The sequence below is a fragment of the Amblyraja radiata genome, chromosome 24, assembly GCF_010909765.2.
Source record: "Amblyraja radiata isolate CabotCenter1 chromosome 24, sAmbRad1.1.pri, whole genome shotgun sequence".
Classification (NCBI taxonomy): Eukaryota; Metazoa; Chordata; class Chondrichthyes; order Rajiformes; family Rajidae; genus Amblyraja; species Amblyraja radiata.
Window position 1 is genome coordinate 35,738,584 of NC_045979.1, and position 25,427 is coordinate 35,764,010.

The window sequence follows — 25,427 nt, forward strand, 5'->3', positions numbered from 1 at the left end:
GGTTTCCAATTGTTAATAAATTGTCACCTAATATCGATGTTCTCCGCCCAAGTGGTTTGGTATATGCCACCACTGTGATGTTGTTATCTTATAAACGAACATGCAAATTTGGTGGATTACTGAGCAAATGCTTCACTAGAATTAAGTAAGTTAATATATAACATGTTTAAGTCAATTCATATTGGCATTAAGTATTACAAGCTCAGTAACACATCAGGACACATCAGATGTTACTCAAAACAGGTGGAAGTGTACAACCATAATCCTTCCTGCCGATAAATTCCATGATAACACTACAGATTAATCCATTTGCCCCCATATTACAGGTATGGAGATAGTTTTGAACACTAGTATCTCAGCTCATAGGAAAGGTACAAAGTTCAGTAGCTGGTAATGCTGCTATATCCCAATTACTTTGCCACGTAATTGATTGGTGGTTAATGCACCATGACTGATAGTCTTAATGAATACCAGATAACAAAGTTGTGGATGGTCAATGTAAATATCTGGATATATATTTTGTGCACCGTTCCCAGAGGCACTGCAATACTGGGTCGATGCGTGGAGTGGACGGAGCAAGCCCCTATTCCATCTCCCTGTTCCAAAATTCAATTTAATATATGGTCCCTAGATAAGGGACGTATCAGATTATTAAACTGATAAGAACAGATACTACACTTGATCTTAGCCAAAAGGCCGAGAAGCGATGCAGCTAAAGCTGTATCCAAGGATAGTTTGTCGTTAATATATAGACATGCCATGACGGAATGTTTCTAAGTGTCAGGGCTAGTTGATTCTGGATAACTTTGACTTAAATGCCGCAACGCTCATCATGGTTATTCCATCCAGGTAATTGCGGTATATCCGAAACTTATATGAGAAGGTACTGAATAGTGTGCATCTTCAAGGTCGATGTCTACCATAAAGTATCCTTGGATCCATGGTAGTAGTTACAAATCCCATGAATGGGTATACCTGGTGAAATACTCAGGTGGTTTATCAACGATGGTGCGACATTCACCATCGTGGGAGGGTAGACCACTTGGGGTGCTTGCTGAATTGGTGGCAAGATATTAATTCTATTCCCCTTGTATTTATTTTTTGGTATATAACTACCAAGAGTGATAGCTTCCTAACCAGGCGTGATTCACCCACCCCTTGTTAGTACAACCCTTAACCTTTATGTGATGGTAGGAACCATACTTATCTGTCTTCATTGTTGTTTTCTTCGGTTTCTGGTTCCTTGTTCTTGTAGGGACGATGTTTGTTGGGGGGTGGCGCATTTTCCCTGGGGCCTGCTCTGGGCCGTGGCCTAAAATGCTACGGGTTTGGCATGCAGGCCCCGAGCTTTCACCAGTACCATGAGGTAGACGCCCCTGGTGGACACGTAGAGGTACTGCTGTCTGGTTTAGTGTGGTGCTCATTCCAGACTCTGCCCTCTTGTGCCGAATAGTTTGAACACTTCGTCCAGTTTTTTAGGACTGGTTTGGTAAGTGCCAGGTAGCAGGATCTGTGCTTGTGAGGTCGGCGTTCTCATAGTCCTGTTAATTTCATAGATTGAGGGCAGGTTTGTGAGTTCATTTGAGAAGTTATGAGGTATACCGTTGAACAGTAGGGTCAGGTGTTTTGCCATACTACCCTGCCCTTCTGGAATGAGCAGGTGGACATGATAGCCGACGTCAGGGTACCAAATGCATTTTTAAAATATTTAGGTTAAATGCGCTGCTCAATGTATCCCCCAATAATGGCGGGCACTTTGAGTAAATGCAATTTAGGGGAGGCGTGATAAAACCAACGCCTCATGGCTACCTGTCTTGGAGAGGTTTTTTGGAAAAGACAGGTAGTAAGCTGGCCATCAGTTGAGACTGAAAAGCCACCTCGCTAGTGGTGGAGCCACATAGCGGCCACACCCAGCAGCTCTTCCTGATCCTGTACCTCAAGCATACTCCCGATATTGTTCAGCCAGTGACCCCTCTTCATGACCAGCCCAGCCACTGGTCACCCCAAAGCTAACCACACTAAGGAGGAAGCGATGGGCAGTGCCTAGGCACTGTGGAGGGTATGCCTGAACCCTCTAGCGAGACTGCCCCTCACGTAGCGTGTCTCGCAGGAGCTCCTGCTCCAGGAGCCGCTCCAGCGGCTCAGGCGGCTGTCTCTCTCCCATGCGGGTGGAGAGACGTCCCCTCCGACAAGTCGGAAGCCACCGGCCGGAGGCCTCTTCGGATGGCTGAACATCCAGCCCGCAGCTCAGGCACTAGCGGGACTGGCCTCGGCGCGGTGTGGGGATAGCGGAGCGCCCGGTAAATGTTCCTACCGCCTTCTTCTAGAGCTTTTGTGCCTTGTAGTAGCGGGAGCGCCCCTCAAGCAGCGCGTCTCGCAGGCACCTGCACCGAGAGCCGCTCCAGCAGCTCAGGCGGCTCTCTCTCCCCCTATGTGGGTGGAGAGACGTCCCGTCCGTAATCGGGAACACCTGCCGGATGCCTCTTCGGGTGGCTATGCATCCAGCCCGCTATCGGGCTGGGCTCGGCACGGTGTCGGGGAATTGCGGAACACCGGGTCGCTCCTACCGCCTGTTGCTGCCCCCCTTCCCGACGGAAACCGTTCCTCCTCGAACGGGGGACAGTTTTGTTCCAGAGCCTTTTTCTCTGCCTGTAAAACATAAGCAGAAAAAGGGGCTCCCCTGTAAAAGAAACCCGACCTCAGGGTACTCACCTGACGGTCCGTTTCATTCTGTAGCGGGAGCGCCTAACTCCTGCTGCCGCTGTTGCACTGCTGGCGTAATGCCGCGCCTGCGCACTGAGCGGGTTCTTCACGTAGTCACTCACGTGACTCCGAAGTAAAATCAGCCCCAGACTCGGTTTGTACTCGCTAGATTTTAGAAGATTGAGGGGGGATCTTATAGAAACTTACAAAATTCTTTAGGGGTTGGTCAGGCTAGATGCAGGAAGATTGTTCCAGATGTTGGGGAAGTCCAGAACAAGGGGTCACAGTTTAAGGATAAGGGGTAAATCTTTTACGACCGAGATGAGAAAAACATTTTTCACACAGAGAGTGGTGAATCTCTGGAATTCACTGGCACAGAAGGTAGTTGCGGCCTGTTCATTGGCTGTATTTAAGAGGGAGTTAGATGTGGCCCCTGTGGCTAAAGGGATCAGGGGGTATGGAGAGAAGGCAGGTACGGGATACTGAGTTGGATGATCAGCCATGATCATATTGAATGGTGGTGCAGGCTCGAAGAGACAAATAGCCTACTCCTGCACTTAATTTCTATGTTTCTATGTTTCCCTCTCCTCACCCCTCTCCCTCTCCCACCCATCACTCTCTCCCCCACCCCCCTTCCCTCTCTCCCCCCGCCCCCTTCCCCTACCCCTCCCTCCCCACTCTTCCGCTTCTCTCCCCTTACGTCACCCCTCTCCCTCCCTCACCCCTCTCTCTTCCCCTCCCTGTCCCACCTCTTCCCCTACCCCTCTGTCTCTCTTCCACCACTCCCCCGTCCCTCTTCCAACACTCCCGCTACCCCTCCCTCCCTCCCCACTCTTCCACTCCTCTCCCCCTTCTCTCCTCCCCCTCTCCCTCTCCTCACCCCTCTTCCATCCCTCTCTCCCCCACCCCTTCCCTCTCTCCCCGCCCCCTTCCCCTCTGTCCCTCTTCCACCACTCCCCCTACCCCTCCCTCTCCCACTTCTCTTCCCTTACCCCACCCCTCTCCCTCCCTCATCCCCCCTCTCTTCCCCTCTCTCCCCCACCCCTTCCCCTACCCCTCTGTCCCTCTTCCACCACTCCCCCTGTCCCTCTTCCACCACTCCTGCTACCCCTCTCCCCCTCCGTCCCTCCCTCCCCACTCTACCACTTCTCTCTCTCCCCCCACCCCTCTCCCCCTCCCATCCCACTCTCCCCCTCCCTCCACACTCTTCCCCCTCTCCCACCTCATTCCCTTACCGTGCTCAGTCTCTGTCTTTAAGAAGGAACTAAAGATGCTGGAAAATCGAAGGTAGACATAAAAAAAAGCTGGATAAACTCAGCGGGTGCGGCAGCATCTATGGAGCGAATTGAATGGTCAATGTTTTTGGCCGAAACCCGGAAGAAGGGTTTCGGCCCGAAACGTTGCCCTTTTCCTTCGGCCCATAGATGCTGCTGCACCCGCTGAGGTTATCCAGCTTTTATGTTGTTGTACCAGCCTCTCTCTCTCTCTCTGCCCTTTTCTCTTCTCTCGACTCATGCACGCCCGCTCCAACCCCTCCCCCCCCTCACCCCCCCCCCTCCCCCTCTCCCTCTCCACCCTCCTCCTCCCATTCCTCACAAAATATTTTTTGTGGGGGCGGGTCCTCAGTGTGTGTGACTGTTTGTGGAGGCAGCCACGCGCTCTCCATTCAAGAAGATGCTCATCTGTTTGTGGTGGCGCGTGCTTAGTATGTGACCAAAGGTCTTATAGCGGAGCTCTCCGCTACAAGATCTTTGTGTGTGACGACACACGCCCCCCCCCCCCCCCCCCCTTTGGTGCAGGAGGTGCGCGCAGCATCAGAACGCTCAGCGATTATTCGAATTCTTCACTAACCGTCATTCTGACTTTGCTTGTGAAGAGAAAAGTCCTGAATTGCATTTGTCTGATGCAGGAAGATTGTTCCCGATGTTGGGGAAGTCCAGGACAAGCGGGTCACAGTTTAAGGATAAAGGGGAAATCCTTTAGTACTGAGATGAGAAAAACATTTTTCACACAGAAAGTGGTGAGTCTCTGGAACTGTCTGCCACAGAAGGTAGTTGAGGTCAGTTCATTGTTTATATTTAAGAGGGAGTTAGATGTGGCCCTTGTGGCTAAAGGGATCAGGGGGTATGGAGAGAAGGCAGGTACAGGATACTGAGTTGGATGATCAGCCATGATCATATTGAATGGTGGTGCAGGCTCGAAGGGCCGAATGGCCTACTCCTGCACTTAATTACTATGCTTCTATGTTTCCCTCTCCTCACCCCTCTCCCCAACCCCCCTTCCCTCTCTCCCCCACCCCCCTTCCCTCTCCCCCCCCACCCCCTTCCCCCTATCCCTCTTCCATCACTCCCACTACCCCTCTCCTCCTCCCTCCCCAATCTTCCACTTCTCTCCCCCTTCCCCTCCACTCTCCCTCCCCCACTTCTTTCCCCTCTCTCTCCCCACCCCTCTCCCCCTCCCTCCCTCCTCCCCATCTTCCCCATCCCCCCCTCCCCCACATCTCTCTCCCCATCTCTCACCCCCTACCCCCGCTCTCCTTTCCCTCCCAAATCTATCCCGTTTCCTCCTCCTCCTCTCCCCTCCCTCCCCTCTTCTTACCCCCCCCCCCCCCCCCCCCCCCCCGCAAACGCCGTTGGGGAAACAGACCCAACGGGTCTGCACTTGGTCTAGTAGCTCTTAAAATTAGCGGAGTCAAGGGATATGGGGAGAAGGCAGGAACGGGGTACTGATTGTGGATGTTCAGCCATGATCATAGAGAATGGCAGTGCTGGCTCAATAGGCAATAGACAATAGACAATAGATGCAGCTGGCCATTCGGCCCCTTGAAGATTTTCTCCGGGTGCTCCGGTTTCCTCTTACACTCCAAAGACACACAGATTTGTAGGTTAATTAGCTTCTGTAAATTGTAAATTGTCCTTAATACGTAGGATAGTGCTCGTGTAAAGGGTGATTGTTCGTTAGCGCAGACTTGTTGGGCCAAAGGGCCTGTTTTCACACTGTATCTTTAAAGTCTAAGGTCTTAAAGTGTAGTGTAAACGGGCGATCGATGGTCGGCAGGGACTCGGTGGGCCGAAGGGCCTGTTTCCACGCTGTGTCTGTGAACTAAACTAAACTAAAAACTAACTAGTGTGAATGGGCGATCAATAGTTTACTTAAATATTAATTTTATTAGAAGCAGTTGTACAAGGAGAAAGTAATCGACATAACAGTTATACAATTTTCGTACAGCTTCAGTTTTAACATTTTTTAAACTAATAACTAAACCGGAAAAAAGTAAAAAGGAAAAAAGGGAAAGGAAGAAGAAAAGAAAAAGAAAAGAAAGAATTTCGAAAAAGACACGAAAGAAAAAAAGGAAAAACCCCTGAACTAACGAAGAAGTGAAACAAGTAAGTAAGTAAGTTTATTGGCCAAGTATTCACATACAAGGAATTTGCCTTGGTGCTCCGCCCACAAGTAACAACATGAAAAACAGTGACACTCACGAATGGCTCAGAAAACACTAAACATTACTAATAATAATCTTTGTGGGGTTTTCACAGACGACACAAAAGAACAAACACATACAAAACAGCAAGGAGCAGTACACCGTGGCTGTCATCGTTGGCACCAGCAGCAGCAAGCAGCAGCAAGCAGAAGCGGAGATATATCACACTACCCTTCCCTACGCCCGCTCACCCGACCCTAGCGTCCGTTTTGTATTTATGTTCAATGAAAGGAGACCAATGTCATAGAATCATAGAATCATAGAGTGATACGGTGTGGAAAATGGTCCTTCGGCTCAACTTGTCCCACCTACACCAGTCCCACCTGCCTGTGTTTGACCCATATCCCTCTAAATGTTGTGCCTCAACTACCTCCTCTGGTAGCTCGTTCTACACACCCACCTCCCTTTGTGTGGAACAAGTTTCCCCTGAGGTCCCTATTAAATCTTTCCCCTCTGACCCGATGACCTCCAGTTTCTGATTCCCCAACTCTGGGTAAAAGACTGGAGAAACTCAGCGGGTGCAGCAGCATCTATGGAGCGAAGGAAATAGGCAACGTTTCGGGACGAAACCCTTCTTCACGTTGCCTATTTCCTTCGCTCCATAGATGCTGCTGCACCCGCTGAGTTTCTCCAGCATTTTTGTGTACCTTCGATTTTCCAGCATCTGCAGTTCCTTCTTAAACACTGGGTGAAAGACTGTCCTTTCCCCCGATCTATTCCCCTCGTGATCTTATAAGCCTCCATAAGACCATCCTTTAGACTTGAGAGAGAGATAGCATGGAAACAGGCCCTTCGGCCCACTGAGTCCGCACTGGTCAGCGATTACCCCGTACACTTGCATCGCCCCACACATACTAGAACAATTGACAATTTACAGAAGCCAATAAATCTGCAAATTGATACCTCTTTGTATTGTATTGATACAGAGGATGTACTTCCTGCGGCCGCTGAGGAAGCACAATCTGCCACAGGCAATGATGGTCCAATTCTACACGGCCATCGTAGAGTCTGTTCTCACCTTCTCCATCATGGTCTGGTTTGGCTCGGCCACCAAGCACGACACCTGGAGGCTGCAGCGAATCGTCCGATCAGCAGGGAAGATTATTGGCTGCAACCTTCCCTCCATTGATGAACTGTACACTGCAAGGGCCAGGAAGCGAGCGGGCAAGATCATCTCTGACCCCTCTCACCCTGGCCACAAACTCTTTGAATCACTTCCCTCTGGAAGGCAACTCCGGACTGTCAAAGCTGCCACAGCCAGACATAAAAAACAGTTTTTATCCACGAGTAGTTGCTCTACTCAACAGCCAAAAATCTGTAGCCTCCCTTTGATCTGGTATTTTGTTGGTTCACATGCTTGATCAATGGTGTTTTATCATTAATGTTTTATTATTATTAATGTTTAGTGTTTTCTGAGTCATTCGTAAAGGTCACTGTATGTCATGTTGTTACTTGTGGGCGGAGCACCAAGGCAAATTCCTTGTATGTGAATACTTGGCCAATAAACTTACTGACTTACTTACTTACTTTGTAGTATGGCAGGAAACCGGAGCACCCGGAGAAAACCCACGCGGTCACAGGGAGAGCGTACAAACTCCGTACCGACAGCACCCGTGGTCAGGATTGAACCAGGGTCTCTGGCCCTGTGAGGCAGCAACTCGATCGCTGTGCCACTGTGCCACCCCTGTCCTTCTGCTCTCCAAGTCATAAAGTCCTAGCCTGCCCAGCCTCCCTCTATAGCTCTGGCCCTCGGGTTCTGGCAACATCCTCGCAAGTCTTCACTGCACTCTTTCCAGCTGAACAACAACTTTCCTGTTTTCCAGGGATGCTGCCTGACCCGATGAGTTACTCCAGCATTTTGTCATTTTTTTCTTGGTAAACCTGCATCTGCAGTTCCTTCTTTCCACAATCAATATCCCTATTCAAATTGCAAGCTGTTTTATTGTAACAGCTTCATTGAGCTAAACCAGACAATCTAGTGTTCTGAAGAAGGATCTCAACCCGAAACGTCACCCATTCTTTCTCTCCCAAGATGCTGCCTGTCCCACTGAGTTACTCCAGAATTTGGTGTCTATCTTTGGTGTAAACCAGCATCCGCAATTCCTTCCTCCACAAAACTCACCTGCACAATACTAAACAATCTAGTGCAATTATCTGAATCAGTCTGAAGAATGGTCCCGTCACCTGTCCATGTTCTCCACAGAAGCTGCCTGACCCGCTGAGATACTCCAGCATTTTGTTCAGTTCAGTTCAGAGATACAGCGTGGCAACAGGCCCTTCGGCCCACTGAGTTTGCGCCAAACCAGCGATCCCCGCACATTAACGCTATCTTACACAAGGGACAATTTAACATATATACCAAAGCCAATTAACCTACAAACCTGTACGTCTTTGCAGTGTGGGAGGAAACCGGAGATCTTGGAGAAAAATCACGCAGGTCACGGGGAGAACGCACAAACTCCGTACAGACAGCACCCGTAGTAGGGATCGAACCCGGGTCACTGCCGCTGTAAACGTTGGAAGGCAGTAGCTCTACCGCTGTGCTACCGTGTCTTAACCTGAAATGTTAACTCGGTTTCTCTCCAACCAAGGAAGGGTCCCGAACTGAAACATCGCCTATCCATGTTCTTCACAGATGCTGCCTGACCCGCTGAGTTACTCCAGCATTTTGTGTCTATCCATGTTCTCCAGATATGCTGCCTGACGGGGAACAAGGAAATGGCAGATGAGTTGAACAGATATTTTGGATCTGTCTTCACTAAGGAGGACACAAACAATCTTCCTGATATAGTAGTGGCCAGAGGATGTGGGGTGACGGAGGAACTGAAGGAAATCCACATTAGGCAGGAAATGGTGTTGGATAGACTGATGGGACCGAAGGCTGATAAATCCCCAGGGCCTGATGGTCTGCATCCCAGGGTACTTAAGGAAGTGGCTCTGGAAATCATGGACGCATTGGTGATAATTGTCCAATGTTCTATAGACTCAGGATCAGTTCCTGTGGATTGGAGGGTAGCTAATGTTACCCCACTTTTTAAGAAAGGCGGGAGAGAGAAACCAGGGAATTATAGACCAGTTAGCCTGACATCGGTGGTGGGGAAGATGCTGGAGTCAATTATAAAAGATGAGATAGCTGAACATTTGGATAGCAGTAACAGGATCGGTCCGAGTCAGCATGGATTTACGAAGGGGAAAACATGCTTGACTAATCTTCTGGAATATTTTGAAGATGTAACTAGGAAAATGGACAAGGGAGAGCCAGTGGATGTAGTGTACCTAGACTTTCAGAAAGCATTTGATAATGCCCCACATAGGAGATTAGTGGGCAAAATTAGGGCATATGGTATTGGGGGTTGAGTGCTGACATGGATAGAGAAGTGGTTGGCAGACAGGAAACAAAGAGTAGGGATTAACGGGTCCCTTCCAGAATGGCAGGCAGTGACTAGTGGGGTACCGCAAGGCTCGGTGCTGGGACCGCAGCTATTTATAATATACATCAATGATTTGGATGAAGGGATTCAAAATAACATTAGCAAATTTGCAGATGACACAAAGCTGGGTGGCAGTGTGAACTGTGAGGAGGATGGCAGATGAAGTTTAATGCGGATAAATGTGAGGTTTTCCACTTTGGTAGCAAAAACAGGAAGTCAGATTACTATCTAAATGGGGTCAAGTTGGGAAAAGAGGAAGTACAATGGGATCTGGGGGTCCTTGTACATCAGTCTATGAAAGTAAGCATGCAGGTACAGCAGGCAGTGAAGAAAGCGAATGGCATGTTGGCCTTTTTTAACAAGAGGAATCGAATATAGGAGCAAAGAGGTCCTTCTGCAGTTGTACAGAGCCCTAGTGAGACCACACCTGGAGTGTTGTGTGCAGTTTTGGTCCCCTAATTTGAGGAACGACATTCTTGCTATTGAGGGCAGTGGAGGTGGGTTCTCTGGGTGCTTTCAAGAGAGAGCTAGATAGGGCTCTTAAAAATAGCGGAGTCAGGGGATATGGGGAGAAGGCAGGAACGGGGTACTGATTGGGGATAATCAGCCATGATCACATTGAATGGTGGTGCTGGCTCGAAGGGCCGAAAGGCCTACTCCTGCACTGTCTATTGTCTATTGACCCACTGAGTTCCTCCAGCACTTTGTGTCTATCCATGTTCTCCACAGATGCTGCCTGACCCGCTGAGTTACTCCAGCACTCTGTGTAACGTCACCTATCCATGTTCTCCACAGATGCTGCCTGACCCGCTGAGTTACTCCAGCACTCTGTGTCTAACTTTAGTGCAATGCTTGAGTGAGTTGAGCCCCACCTCACACGTACAAACTGACATGAAGAAAGCAACCGAAAGTCTGATAATATGCGTTTCATTATTCCATTTTATTGAACATTTGCAGGCATTATTTAATAACAGACGTTTCACGGGAGAGGATAATACGCTGTGTAATTCCTAGATCACCTTTACATCCAAACTGAGCTGAATGCGCATGGTTTTGGATTGAATTATGGAAAGTCACAGCTGAACCAAGGAAGAAATGAGAAAGAAATGCAGAGAGCAGAAATAATTATATAATATTAACTATCCATCTCCAGCCCAGCCCAACATTCATTCATGGCTGTGTTAAGATCCCATCCAGACGGCATCATTTCTTCCACTTTTATCTTCCTTTTCCCCTTCAATTTTCCCAACCTTGGAGAAAATCGCCGCTGAACTCGAAGCTGTCAGTAGAGTATCTTCAGTATAGGACATCCGAGAGTGACATCTTGATCTTTGCTACTGGGTGGCGTGTTGAGAGTTGCGACTCTGGGGATCGCGAGATGGCTTCAGTCAAGTTGAATGGGGCTGGATCTTCAATGGGGGTGGGTGGTGGACGGAAGAGTTAAACGGCCTTGGCCAGACCCACGCGGTTGTTTCCACGGTCGAAGATGGAGTAGTACTCGCCGATGAAGACGTCGCCCAGAATCCAGAGGTTGGAGCCGGTGTCACCAAATCCGCTCATGCAGCTAACCTGGTTGTAGTAGGTGGACTGGAGGAGAATAAATACATGAATGAATCACTCAATGAGTGAATGGATGAGTGAGTGAGTGAGTGAGTGAGTGAGTGAGTGAGTGAGTGAGTGAGTGAGTGAGTGAGTGAGTGAGTGAGTGAGTGAGTGAGTGAATGAGTGAATGAGTGAATATTTTATTATCACATGTGCCAAGTCACAGTGATATACTTCGTTTTGCTTCCTCAAGGTATGCAAAGAGTCGCTACATAAAGGGCGCTGACAAAGTTTAAAAGTATCCCATGCCAGGTCCTTTCATCCTCCGCACCCCCCCTCCCCGCCCTCTCGGCTGTCCCCCCTCCCCCCACGCTGGGTCCCCCTTGCCCCGTGAGATGGAAAGCAATTAGCAACAGTCCACGGTCTACGCCTAGAGTGCCCGGTACAGCAGGAGATGGAGAAAGGAGACGAGGAGGAATGTTTTTAGCCAGACGGTGGTGAATTCATTGCCACAGACGGATGTGGAGGCCAAGTCAGTGAACATTTTTAAGGCGGAGGCTGACAGATTGTTGATTAGTGCGGGTGTCAGGGGTTATGGGGAGAAAGGGGTTGAGAGGGAGAGATAGATCAGCCATGATTGGATGGCAGGGTGGACTTGATGGGCCTGTTCTGCGCCTAGAATTTATGAACCCGTAAACATATTTATGAACACATTTAAGTAATCCGAGAAAAAGCAACAAATACCATACAGAGTCCAATGACGTACCTTGAGTGCGTAGGCAGTAGCAGGAAGAGTAAAATCGTGTCCATTGATGGTGAAGACCACATCAGGCATGCTGCTGAGATCATTGCAGTTTATGGAGTACTGAAAGACAAGGGCAACATTATTCAGATCACAGACACAAAAAGCTGGGGTAACTCAGCGGGTCAGGCAGCATCTCGAGAGGGAAAGAAGAGGTGACGTTTCGGGTCGAGACCCTTCTTTAGACTGAGAGTCAGGGGAGAGGGAAATGAGAGATATGAAAAGGGTACAAAGGAAAAATGAATCAAAGGTGTGAAAAGGACAAATCAAAGCCAGCAACGATGATCAGGGAAAACGTGGAGCCCACAATGGTCCATTGTTGGCTGTGGGGAAGGTGATAACGAGTTGTAAAGACAGTGAATCTCAACATGACGACAATGAAACTAGTACGATGACTAGGGTGGGGGAGGGATGGAGAGAGAGAGGGAAAGCAAGGCAGACATGAAGTTAGAGAAGTCAATGAACAATTATACTAAACTATGCTAAACTAATCTGAACTATACTAAGGTAGACAGAAATGCTGGAGAAACTCAGAGGGTGAAGCAGCATCTATGGAATGAAGGAATAGGTGACCTGAGCCTATTCCTTCGCTCCATAGATGCTGCCTCACCCGCTGAGTTTCTCCTGCATTTTTGTCTACCTTCGATTCTTCCAGCATCTGCAGTTCTTTCTTAAACTATGCTAAACTAATCCAAACCATACTAAACTAAACTAATGTAAACAGAACTCTACTAAACTAATTGGAAGTAAACCAAAGCACGCTACACTAAACATCTAAACTAATTGAGTTGAATGGAGAGAACATGGTGGTGATTGTATAACACATTAAACGGTGCAGGTGAGTACAGGTGAGTACAGGTGAGTACAGGTGAATGGTACCTGGCCATAGGAACCAGGTGTGGCTCCGACTGCCTGTTGGATGTTGGTGATGGCGTTGGTGGGTCCAACAAGTAGGGAGGTGCCGGTATCTATAATGGCGGGGCAACCCTCACTGCAAGCCACCACCTGCCCGTTGACAGTCACTCTGAGGGAAGAAACACACATTGACTTGGTCAACAACTGTCAAACCCTTCCAGATTATGGAGTCGTGAGGTAGACAAAAGTGCTGGAGAAACTCAGCGGGTGCAGCAGCATCTATGGAGCGAAGGAAATAGGTAACGTTTCGGGACGAAACCCTTCCGGGTTTCGGCCCGAAACGTTGCCTATTTCCAGAAGGGTTTCAGGCCGAAACGTTGCCTATTTCCTTCGCTCCATCGATGCTGCTGCACCCGCTGAGTTTCTCCAGCACTTTAGTCTACCTTCGACTTTTCCAGCATCTGCAGTTTCTTCTTAAACATGGCGTCATGAGGTACAGGATCCTCTACCCAACTGGTCCCTGCCGACCAAGATGCCAAATCTACGCTAGTCCCACTTGCCCTTATTTAGCCCATATCCCTCTAAATGAGGGGCGGGGAACATTTTCATGTCGGAAGACCGCATTAAGTTAGCTGTAATCTAATGAGGCCGCATCCAAGAAACCTCAATTAGATATACTTCAAAATGTACATTGTTTTGTTAAAACAGCCCTCGTGACTTCCTAATGTTTTAATTGTGGCCGTCAGTTGGGGAGGATTATTTTGTTGAATCTTTTTTTACTCTTTGGTATTTTAAATACGTTCATTTTAAGATAAAAATAAAAATAATAAAAGACAAACTAAAACATATTAATAAAAATAAAAGGATTTGTTCTACAAAATTTGGATTCATTCAAAAGGCCGCACTTAATGGCCAAGAGTCCACATGCAGCCTTAAGGCCGCAGGCTCCCCACCCCTGCTCCAAATTCTTCCTATCCATGTACCTGTCCAGGGGTCTTTTTAATGCCGTTTTAGAATGTATGATTTAGTTTAGAAATGCAGCATGGAAACAGGCCCTTCGGCCCACTGAATCCATGCTGTCCATTGATCAGCCGTACACTCGTTCTATCCTACACACTGGGGGAAATTAACCTACAAACCTGCACGTCTTTGGAGTGTGGGAGGAAACCGGAGCACCCGGAGGAAACCCACGTGGTCACGGGAAGAACGTACAAACTCTGTACCGACAGCACCCGTGGTCAGGATCGAACCAGGGTCTCTGGCCCTGTGAGGCAGCAACTCGATCACTGTGTCACTGTGCCACCCCTGTCCTTCTGCTCTCCAAGTCATAAAGTCCTAGCCTGCCCAGCCTCCCTCTATAGCTCTGGCCCTCGGGTTCTGGCAACATCCTCGCAAGTCTTCACTGCACCCGTGGTCAGGATTGAACCAGGGTCTCTGCTGCTGTGAGGCAGCAACTCTACCGCTGCACCACCGGTTGATGTAGTTAATCTTTGAAGGCCGATGGGTAGCGAGCGAGCTACTCTCAACATTGTATTGGTCAGAGATTTGCAAGCACGTACCTTTGGATCTCGATCTGCCAGTAAGCTTGATGTGTGACAGGTACCCAGTTGATTGAGCCTTGGTAGTGGCTGGGGTCGACACCGCCAAAAATGATTTCACTTCCTGACTCACCATCCACTCTGCAAAACAATGGTTAGAATCATTATAGCCCAGAATCATCGAAAACACTCAAAGAACCAATGAATGAATGAATACTTTATTAGACAATAGACAATAGGTGCAGGAGTAGGCCATTCGGCCCATCGAGCCAGCACCGCCATTCAATGTGATCATGGCTGATCATCCCCAATCAGTATCCCGTTCCTGCCTTCTCCCCATATCCCCTGACTCCGCTATCTTTAAGAGCCCTATCTAGCTCTCTCTTGAAAGTATCCAGAGAACCGGCCTCCACCGCCCTCTGAGGCAGAGAATTCCACAGACTCACCACTCTCTGTGAGAAAAAGTGTTTCCTCGTCTCCGTTCTAAATGGCTTACCCCTTATTCTTAAACTGTGTGTGGCCCCTGGTTCTGGACTCCCCCAACATGGGGAACATGTTTCCTGCCTCCAGCGTGTCCAAACCCTTAACAATCTTATATGTTTCAATGAGATGCCCTCTCATCCTTCTAAACTGGATGATCAGCCATGATCATATTGAATGGCGGTGCAGGCTCGAAGGGCCGAATGGCCTACTCCTGCACCTATTTTCTATGTTTCTATGTTTCTATAAGGTCATAGGTGATAGGAGCAGAATTAGGCCATTCGGCCCATCAAGTCTACTCCGCCATTCAATCATGGCCAATCTACCTCTCCCTCCCGGCCCCATTCTCCTGCCTTCTCCCCACAACCCCTGTCTATCCACGGCATTAAGGGCGCTCTGTTCAGTCATCGAAGGCGCGACAAGGTTTAGGTGGGAGACGCTGACCTGGTCAAGTAGACGGAGAAGAGGGGCTCGGAGATAACTTGCTGAGAGATCATGTTGTGTAGCACAGTGGTGGCGCCCTCTGCAGAGAGAGACTGGTAGCCCATGCCCAAGATACCGTCAAATTTGACATGGTTGAAGAATCCGCCAGGTTCAGTCAAACTTAAACCCAGTTCCTGGCCGCGGATGGTGATGTCAGAAACCTAGAAGGAACAAGATCAAGAGAATGTAATTGGAGTTATCCTGTATCCACCTTGTAGGAAGGAACTGCAGGTGCTGGTTTACACCCAAGACAGACTCAAAGCGCCGGAGTAACTCAGTGGGACACGTCTGGAGAAGGGTCTCGACCCGAAACATCACACATTCCTTCTCTCCCGAGATGCTGTCTGACCCGCTGAGTTACTCCAGCGTGTTGTGTCCATCTGTCCACCTCTCACTCGCCAGGATGGGCACAAAGTGCTGGCGACGCTCAGCGGGACAGGCGGCGTCTCTGGGGAGAAGGAGCGTGCGGGGTTTCGGGTCGAGGCGTTGGTTTGACCGAAGGGTCTAAAACCGGAACGTCACCCGTTCCTTCTCCCCAGAGACGTCCCCTGGCCCGCTGGAGTTACGTCAGCGTTTTGTGTCTATCTATAATGCCCCTGTCCCACTTAGGAAACCTGAATGGAAACCTCTGGAGACTTATTGGTGGGGCACAAAGTCTGCAGAGGTTTCCGTTCAGGTTTCCTAAGTGGGACAGGGGCATAAGGTAAACCACTGCCAGTACATGTGACAATTGAATTGAATTGAATTGAATTAATTTCATTAGCCAAATATGTTCACATACAAGGAATTTGCCACGGTGCTTTGCTCGCAAGTAACAGCACGATATACATTAGACAATTAAATATAAAACATCAAGATTGGATGAATAATTATACTTTATAATCTATGGACCTATCTCCAAAATTGTGATATTAGTAATCTATTTTATTTTTTAATATTTTCTCCCTCCCTTCTTTCTCTAGCTCTATCTTTCAAAAAAAATAAATAAATATATATATAAACAGACGCTGTGTTAATATGTAATTGATAAACAAATTGCGTTTTGGTTATGACGTATATGCTTCTAATAAAAATATTTTAAAAATAAAATAAAATAAAATAAAACATCATAATTTCCACATATGAAGAATGAAATAAAATGCCAGAGCACAAGGAGGCTACAGACTTGTGGGTGTTGAGTTGAGCTACTGCTCGTGGATTAAAAACTGTTTTGATGTCCGGCTGTGGCGGCTTTGACAGTCCGGAGTCGCCTTCCAGAGGGAAGTGATTCAAAGAGTTTGTGGCCAGGGTGAGAGGGGGTCCTTGCCTTCTGGCTGCATTTTTCACCCATCATCCCCATATTTGGACACCCTGTGCGTAGGGGAGAGGGTAGGGCTGAAGATGTCCTGGTTGGGTTGCTCCTGGGCCTGGCCAAGCTGGCCATCCGCGAGTCACGGCGCCAGAAGGTAGAGGGCTCTACCCGAGCCAGCAGCCTGCCCCTTTTCTGGGGTTACGTCCGTGCCCGGGTGGGGTTAGAAAGGGAATACGCCCTGTCTACGGGCACCCTGAGGGAGTTCCGGGACCGCTGGGCTCCGCAGGGTGTTGAATGTATCCTCAATAAGGATTGTAACATCGTTGTATGGTAGTTTATAATGGATACATGTTTGTATTGTATTATGGTGGTGGGATCTGGCTTGTTTTATTGTAGTGTCAATATTATTTTTAATAATTGAATACATTTTTTGTAACAAATTTTAAAAAAAATAAATAAATAAAAAATTAAAAAAATGGGTGAGAGGGCGTGAGAGGTGATCTGAAAACACACTTGACTGAACTTGGAGTGACGTGGTGAGGAGTGAAGTCTACTTACTCTCAGTGTGTCGTATCCCAATATTCCCGTCATGCTCCCAGTTCCGTATTGGATGGCAACGCGCTCGTTATTTGAACGGTAGGTCGAGGAGGAGGACGGGGAGAATCTCGTGTGGCTCACTGAAAAGAGACATCAGTTCCTTCCGTTAAATTGAAAAAAAGGTTTCAGCAGAACATAACACCATGGGCGGCAAGGTAGAGTTGCTGCCTCACAGCGCCAGAGACCCGGGTTCGATCCTGACTTGCCTCTACCGACCTGTGGGGTTTCTCCAAGATCTTCGGCTTTCTCCCACACTCCAAAGACGTGCAGGTTTACAGGTTTATTGGCTTGGTGTAAATGTAAAATTGGCCCCAGTGTGTGTAGGGCAATATTAATGTGCGGGGATCACTGGTCGGCGTGGAAACAGTAGGCCGAAGGGCCTGTTTCCGTGCTGTATCTCTAAACTAAACAAAAAATACAGACCCGCACTCAATCAAAGTCTATTGCCAATGGTTTCCTGAAAGCTCACTTCTAATTAAAGATGATTTTTGACACCACACCATCGTTGCTGGAACGAGCTGCCAGAGGAGGTCGCTGAGGCCGGTATGATAACAATATTTAAAAGACATTTAGGCAGGTACAAGGCTTAGAGGGTAAAGGGCCAAATGCTGGCAGGTGGGACTAGTGTCGATGGGATTTCTTAGTCGGCAGACACAAAGTGCTGGAGTAACTCAGCGGGTCAGGCAGCATCTCTGGAGAACATGGATAGGTGACGTTTCGGCTCAGGACAGCCTGAAGAAGGGTCTTGACCCAAAGCATCACCTATCCTTTTTCTCCAGAGATGCTGCCTGACCCGCTAAGTTACTCCAGCATTTTGTGTCTATCTTGGTTGAGTTGTGTGTTGCCCAAGTGGAATATGAGGTGCTGTTCCTCAAGTTTGTGTGTGACTTCACTCTGACAGTGGAGGTGGCCCAGGATTGAAAGGTCAATGTGGGAATGGGAAGGGGAATTAGAATGTTTAGCAGCCAGGAGATCCAGCAGCCCTTGGCGGAGCTAGTGTAAGGAATTACAGAGGAATTAGTTTAGTTGTGAGTTGTGAATCTGAGAGTTGTGAGTCTGTGAAATTCTCTGCCTCAGAGGGAGGTGGAGGCCGGTTCTCTGGATTCCTTCAAGAGAGAGCTAGAAGGGGCTCTTAAAGATAGCGGAGTCAGGGGATATGGGGAGAAGGTAGGAGCGAGGTACTGATTGGGGATGATCAGCCATGATCGCATTGAATGGTGGTGCTGGCTCGAAGGGCCGAATGGCCTACTCCTGCACCTATTGTCTATTGTCTATTTAGTTTTGAGATACAGCGCAGAAACAGGCCCTTCGGCCCACCGAGTCCGTGCCGACCAGCGATCCCCACACACCAACGCTATCCAACACTAGGGATAATTTACATTTATTCCAAGCCAATTAATCTAAAAAAACCTGTACATCTTTGGGGTGTGGAGGGAAACCAAAGATCTTGGAGAAAACCCACGCAGGTCACGGGGAGAACGTACAAACTCCGTACAGACAGCACCCGTAGTCGGGATCGAACCCTGGTCTCTGGCGCTGCAAGCGCTGTAAGGCAGCAACTCTACCGCTACGCCACCGTAAGGAATCGCAGGATACGAGTAAAACTTCAAATACATCCAAGAGCAGGGAACGTTGACTTACTGCAGGGAGCATCACTGCAATAGACAGAGGGGACCCAGAGGTTGGATGAGCCAGTGTCAAAGATGACGGTGAAGCTTTGTGGAGGATTACCAATGCTGATTGTTCCATAATAAGACAGCTGTCGGTAAAAAACACAAATAATATTTAGTTCAGATTTACAACATGGAAAGTCAGCACGGGCCTTTCAGAGTCTGTGCATCAGCCCAATGAGTCCGCGCTGACCAGCGATCCCACACCATCCCATTTTCTCGTCCACTCCCTACGCACTAGGGGCAATTTCACAGAGGGCCGATTCATCTACAAACCCGCACATCTTTGGGATGTGGGAGGAAACCGGAGCAACGGGAGGAAACTGTGAAAACGTGCAAACTCCACACAGACAGCATCCGAAGTTTTTACACACTTTATGTCTTTATAAAGTGCGTCTTTAGACTCAAAAGCAGATGCTGGAATCTTGTGTAGAATACAAAATGCTGGAGTAATGCCCCTGTCCCACTTAGGAAACCTGTACGGAAACCTCTGGAGACTTTGCGCCCCGCCCAAGGTTTCCGTGCGGTTCCCAGAGGTTTCAGGTGGTTGCCGGAGGTTGCAGGTAGTGGAAGCAGGTAGGGAGACTGACAAAAACCTCCGGGAACCGCAAGGAAACCTTGGGTGGGGCACAAAGTCTCCAGAGATTTCCGTTCAGGTTTCCTAAGTGGGACAGGGCCATTACTCAGCGGGTCAGGCAGCATCTGTGGAAAATGGGGATAGGTGACGTTTCAGGTCGGGACCCTTCTTCAGACTGATTGGAGTGGGGAGGAGGAAGCTGGAAAAGAGAGGTGGGGGCAAGTCAAAGCCTGACGAGCGATAGGTGGATACAGGTGAGGGGGGGATCAGCAGATGGGTGGATAAAGGATCGAGAGGAACAGGAAACTAAAGGGTGCTAACAGGAGACATGTTTAATTTATTATTGTCACATGTACCGAGGTACAGTGATTAGATATTTGTGCTTTCCAGTCAGTGAAAAGACTTCTGTGAAAGAAGGGACTGCAGTTGTTGGTTTAAACCGAAGATAGAAACAAAACGCTGCCTGTCCCGCTGAGCTTTTTGTGTCTATCTTCAGTGAAAAGACTATTGTTGGTCGGCGTGGGCAAGTTGGGCCGAATGGCCTGTTTCCATGCTGTAGGACTCTATGACTAAACATGTTTACACAGTGGTCAATGATTATTAAGGGCTTGGACACGCTAGAGGCAGGAAACATGTTCCCGATGTTGGGGGAGTCCAGAACCAGGGGCCACACAGTTTAAGAATAAGGAGTAAGCCATTTAGAACGGAGACGAGGAAACACTTTTTCTCACAGAGAGTTGTGAGTGTGGAATTCTCTGCCTCAAAGGGCGGTGGAGACCAGTTCTCTGGATGCTTTCAAGAGAGAGCTAGACAGGGCTCTTAAAGATAGCGGAGTCAGGGGATATGGGGAGAAGGCAGGAACGGGGTACTGATTGGGGATGAACCGCCATGATCGCTTTAAATGGCGGTGCTGGCTCGAAGGGCCGAATGGCCTACTCCTGTACCTATTGTCTATTGTCTATTGTCTATTGGACAGATACCGGATAGAGGGTATAACATTCAGTGCAAGATAAAGTTAGGTCCAATTAAAGATAGTCCAAAGGTCTCCAGTGAGGTAGATGGGAGGTCAGGACCACTCTCTAGTTGGTGAGAGGACGGTTCAGTTGCCTGAAAACATCTGGGAAGAATCAAACTGTCCCTGAATCTGGAGGTGTGCATCTTCACACTTCTGTACCTCTTGCCTGATGGGAGAGGGGAGAAGAGGGAGTGAGACTGGTCCTTGATGATGCTGCTGGCCTTGCCGAGGCAGCGTGAGATGCAGATGGAGTCAATGGAAGTGAGGTTGGTTTGTGCGTGATGGTCCTGGCTGCTTCCGCAACTCTCTGCAGAGAGGAAAAGGGTACAGTGTAGGAAGGAACTGCAGATGCTGGTTTACACCGGATAGGCACAAAAATGCTGGAGTAACTCAGCGGGTCAGGCAGCATCTCTGGAGAGGAATGGGTGACGTTTCGGGCTGAGACCCTTCTTCAGACTGGGAGTCAGGGGAAAGGGAAACGAGGGATTATAGACGGTGATGTGGAGAGATATAGAACAAATGAATGAAAGATATGCAAAAAACTAACAGTGATAAAGGATTGTTAGCTGTTTGCTGGGTGAGAACGAGAAGCTGGTGTGACTTGGGTGGGGGAGGAATGGAGAGAGGGGGATTGCAGGGATTACTTGAAGTTAGAGAAATCAATATTCATACCACTGGGCTGTAAGTAATGTGTGCCTTTTCCATCACACTTCCACTTATAACAGTCGGGAATAACTTACGTCCAGGAAGTTGATCATTGGTTCTGTAGATGACAGGGATGCCACACCGGTGAGACCATCAAACTTTGCGCAGGGATCGGAATAATGTTCCCTCAGGAAGTCGTCCAGTAATCCCTGCTCCCGAAGAGTATCCCGGGCAGATTTCCCCTTAGTCAAGGGAACCCTGTGAATGCGGGAAGAAAGTCGGAAATGTTATTCCCACACCCAGACTTCATCGTGTTTACTGCAGAAAGTTGTGACCACTGGCCAGTCCATCACCGGCTCTGACCTCCCCATCATCGAAGGGATCTATCGCAGTCGCTGCCTCAAAAAGGCAGCCAGCATCATCAACGACCCACACCATCCTGGCCACACACTCATCTCTCCGTTGTCATCGGGAAGAAGGTACAGGAGCCTGAAATCTGTAACAGCCAGGTTCAGGACCAGCTTCTTCCCCACAGCCATCAGGTTATTAAACGCTACAACCTCATAAGCTATGAACTACAATAGACTATTATTATTGCACTGTTATTATTTGTTCTTTTTTTTCTGAGTGTTTGTTATATTATTTATTACGATTACATATTGTGTTGTGCTGCAGCAAGTAAGAATTTCATTGTCCTATCTGGGACACATGACAATAAAATACTCTTGACTCTTCCCTCATAGAAAACATAGAAACATAGGTGCAGGAGTAGGCCATTCGGCCCATTGAGCCAGCACCGCCATTCAATGTGATCATGGCCGATCATCTACAATCAGTACCCCGTTCCTGCTTTTTCCCCATATCCCTTGATTCCGTTAGCCCCAAGAGCTAAATCTAACTCTCTCTTGAAAACACCCAGTGAATTGGCCTCCACTGCCTTCTGTGGAGGAGAATTCCACAGATTCACAACTCTCTGGGTGAAAAGGTTTTTCCTGGTCTCAGTCCTTATCTAAACGTTATTCCCATTATCATGTATCTGTACTCTGCGAATGGCTCGCTTGTCATGAGGTCACATGCGATCCATGCAGAGCATATCCTAATGAATTAATATCTTGTCATCCTTGTTAATAAGGTGCGGAAACAGTCCCTTCGGCCCATCGAGCCCACACTGACCAGCGATCCTTGCACATTAACACTACCCTACACACACTAGGGACAATTTATTTTAATTTTATCCCAAGCCATTAACCTGAAAACCTGTACATAGAAACATAGAAAATAGGTGCAGGAGTAGGCCATTCGGCTCTTCGAGCCTGCACCTCCATTCAATATGATCTTGGCTGATCATCCAACTCAGTATCCTGTACCTGCCTTCTCTCCATACCCCCTGATCCCTTTAGCCACAAGGGCCACATCTAACTCCCTCTTAAATATAGCCAATGAACTGGCCTCAACCACCTTCTGTGGAAGAGAATTTCACAGATTCACCACTTTCTGTGTGAAAAATGTTTTTCTCATCTCAGTCCTAAATGACTTCCCCCTTATCCTTAAACTGTGACCCCTTGTTCTGGACTTCCCCAACATCGGGAACAATCTTCCTGCATCTAGCCTGTCCAACCCCTTAAGAATTTTGTAAGTTTCTGTAAGATCCCCCCTCAAACTTCTAAATTCTAGCGAGTACAAGCCGAGTCTATCCAGTCTACGCCGGAGGAAACCGAAGGTCTCGGAGAAAACCCACGCAGGTCACGGGGAGAAAAGCGGGGAGACAAGCACCCGTGGTCTGGATCAAACCCGGGTCTCTGGTGCTGCAAGGCAGTAGCTCTAGCACTAATGCAATGTTGCCCTAATCCAGGCATCATCCTGATAAACCTGGATTCTGTTCCATCTCCCATTCAAGGGTTAAGATTGTCCTACCTGTACATCAGAGCATCAGAGAGCTGCAGGCAAACGAGAGCTAAGATCAGCGACTTCATGTTGAATCAGCTGGACTCTTTGCGGAATCTGAGGTCTGGCTTCTGAGGCACGATATTTATACCATAGGAACCCATGCCACATGGACACAGATTCCATCATTCAACATGAGGAGAGTCAATAGTAAAGTCCTTGTGATTCCTTTATCTCGAATATAATCTCTCTTATTAAGGACAGTCCTCAATGTGAATGATACAAGTTGGTTTGTAAGTAGGTTAAGTGGTGTGCAATTAAAGATAAGGTTTATGAAAGATAACACAATCAGAAATTGGATTAAAAAACTGTGGCGAAAAACAATGACATGGAATTTTTACATATGCATTGGCAGATAAGTTGGATGTATTCTTAAACGGTTCGGCCAATGTGAATGTTCAAATCTCTTGTCTAGAGGACTACAGACTTAATGCGTGGAGCTAGTAAATGGGATGTTTGAGAAGGAACTGCAGATGCTGGTTTAAACCGAAGATAGACACAAATAGCTGGAGTAACTCAGCGGGACAGGCAGCATCTCTGGAGAGAAGGAATGGATGACGTTTCGGGTCGAGTCTGAAGAAGGGTCTTGACCCGAAACATCACCCATTCCTTCGCTCCAGAGATGCTGCCTGTCCCGCTGAGTTGCTCCTGCTTTTTGAGTCTACCTTTGGTAAATGGGATGAGTGTGGATAGGTGCAATGGGCAGTATGGACATTGTGGGCCGGAAGGCCTGCTTCTCTGATATATGACTCTATGCCTCTCCTGGATTGCCAAGGGTTTACTACATGGAGTCATACTGAAAGGAATCAGGCCCTTCGGCCCAACTTGCCCACGCCAACTAACATGCCCCATCTACACCAGTCCCACCTGCCAACATTAGGCCCATATCCCTCTCAACCTGTCCTATCCATGTACGTACCTGTCCAAATGTCATTTAAATATTGCTATTGGACCTACCTACCTCCTCTAGCAGTTCGTTCCATATTCCCACCATCCTCTATGTGAAAAAGTTGCCCCTCAGGTGCTTATTAAATCTTCAACCTCTGTCCTTAAACCTACGACCTCAGGTTCGTTGATATTCACCTGACCACAGGTGAACATCAAAGAACATCAAAGAGGATGACTGAACTTTGGTGCCTTCCCCCACAGTGGGAAACGTTGATTCCGCTGTGTGGGGATGTTTATCGTGTTCTGTGTTCTTTTTTTATTCTTATGGCTGTATGGTGACCCCAAATTTCACTGTACCAATTGGGGGAGTGCAGCGTAGGTTTACACGGTTAATTCCCGGGATGGCGGGGCTGTCATATGCTGAGAGAATGGAGCAGCTGGGCTTGTACACTCTGGAGTTTAGAAGGATGAGAGGGCATCTCATTGAAACATATAGAATTGTTAAGGGCTTGGACACGCTAGAGGCAGGAAACATGTTCCCGATGTTGGGGGAGTCCAGAACCAGGGGCCACAGTTTAAGAATAAGGAGTAAGCCATTTAGAACGGAGACGAGGAAACACTTTTTCTCCGAGATCTCCAGGATCCCCCCCACACTCCAAAGATGTTCAGGTTTGTAGGTTAATTGGCTTGGTGTAATTGTAAGTGATCCCTAGTGTGTGTAGGGTAGTGTTAGTGTGCGGGGATCGCTGGTCAGCACGGACTCGGTGGGCCGAAGGGCCTGTTTTTTACGCTTTGCTTCTCGAAACTAAACACAGGAAGAAACGTTTAGATCTATTTTTCTAACATGTTCAAGAATATTGAAACGCTCTGAGAATACTGAACCAAACTGGATTGCGACCAAATTCGTAAGTGCATTTGCAACTACTTAGTTGGTCAACAAAGGAAATTCAGGCCAAGTGCACATTTATTGGATAAGGTGTACAACTTTGTATAACCTTGACATCTATTGTACCGTGTTATTCCCCAGCACCTGATCTCAGATGTCAATGGAAACAAAATTATTGGCAGCTATAATGACCTTCGATCAATCACTTTCCTAGATACCTCCAGCGTTTCTTACACAAAAACAACGTGCTGGAGGAACTCAGCGGGTCAGGCAGCATCTGTGAAGGGGGCTTGGACAGATGGCGGGACTGTCATATGCTGGGAGAATGGAGCGGCTGGGCTTGTACACTCTGGAGTTGAGAAGGATGAGAGGGTATCTTATTGAAAGATTATTAAGGGTTTGGACACGCTAGAGGCAGGAAACATGTTCCCGATGTTGGGGGAGTCCAGAACCAGGGGCCACAGTTTAAGAATAAGGGGTAAGCCATTTAGAACGGAGATGAGGAAGCACTTTTTCACACAGAGAGTTGTGAGTCTGTGGAATTCTCTGCCTCAGGGCGGTTCTCTGGATGCTTTCAAGAGAGAGCTAGATAGGGC

At 48.1% G+C, this 25,427-nt stretch overlaps 1 protein-coding gene and 1 non-coding gene across 2 annotated transcripts; both read right to left on the bottom strand.

The window, feature by feature from the left end:
• Nucleotides 1–516: 516 nt before the first annotated feature.
• On the bottom strand, nucleotides 517–708 carry LOC116987107. The gene has a single exon (XR_004415647.1). It is a non-coding gene; the product is annotated as a U2 spliceosomal RNA (small nuclear RNA).
• A 10,350-nt stretch (nucleotides 709–11,058) lies between these two features.
• Nucleotides 11,059–23,086, bottom strand: LOC116987030 (pepsin A-like). Its single transcript, XM_033042920.1, has 9 exons — nucleotides 23,028–23,086; nucleotides 21,209–21,371; nucleotides 18,844–18,965; nucleotides 17,168–17,282; nucleotides 15,280–15,479; nucleotides 14,377–14,496; nucleotides 12,842–12,986; nucleotides 11,927–12,025; nucleotides 11,059–11,205 (listed from the first exon to the last, which is right to left on the bottom strand). Exons 1-9 carry the CDS (start codon nucleotides 23,084–23,086, stop codon nucleotides 11,059–11,061), a joined length of 1,170 nt encoding a protein of 389 aa, XP_032898811.1.
• Between the last annotated feature and the right edge of the window lie 2,341 nt (nucleotides 23,087–25,427).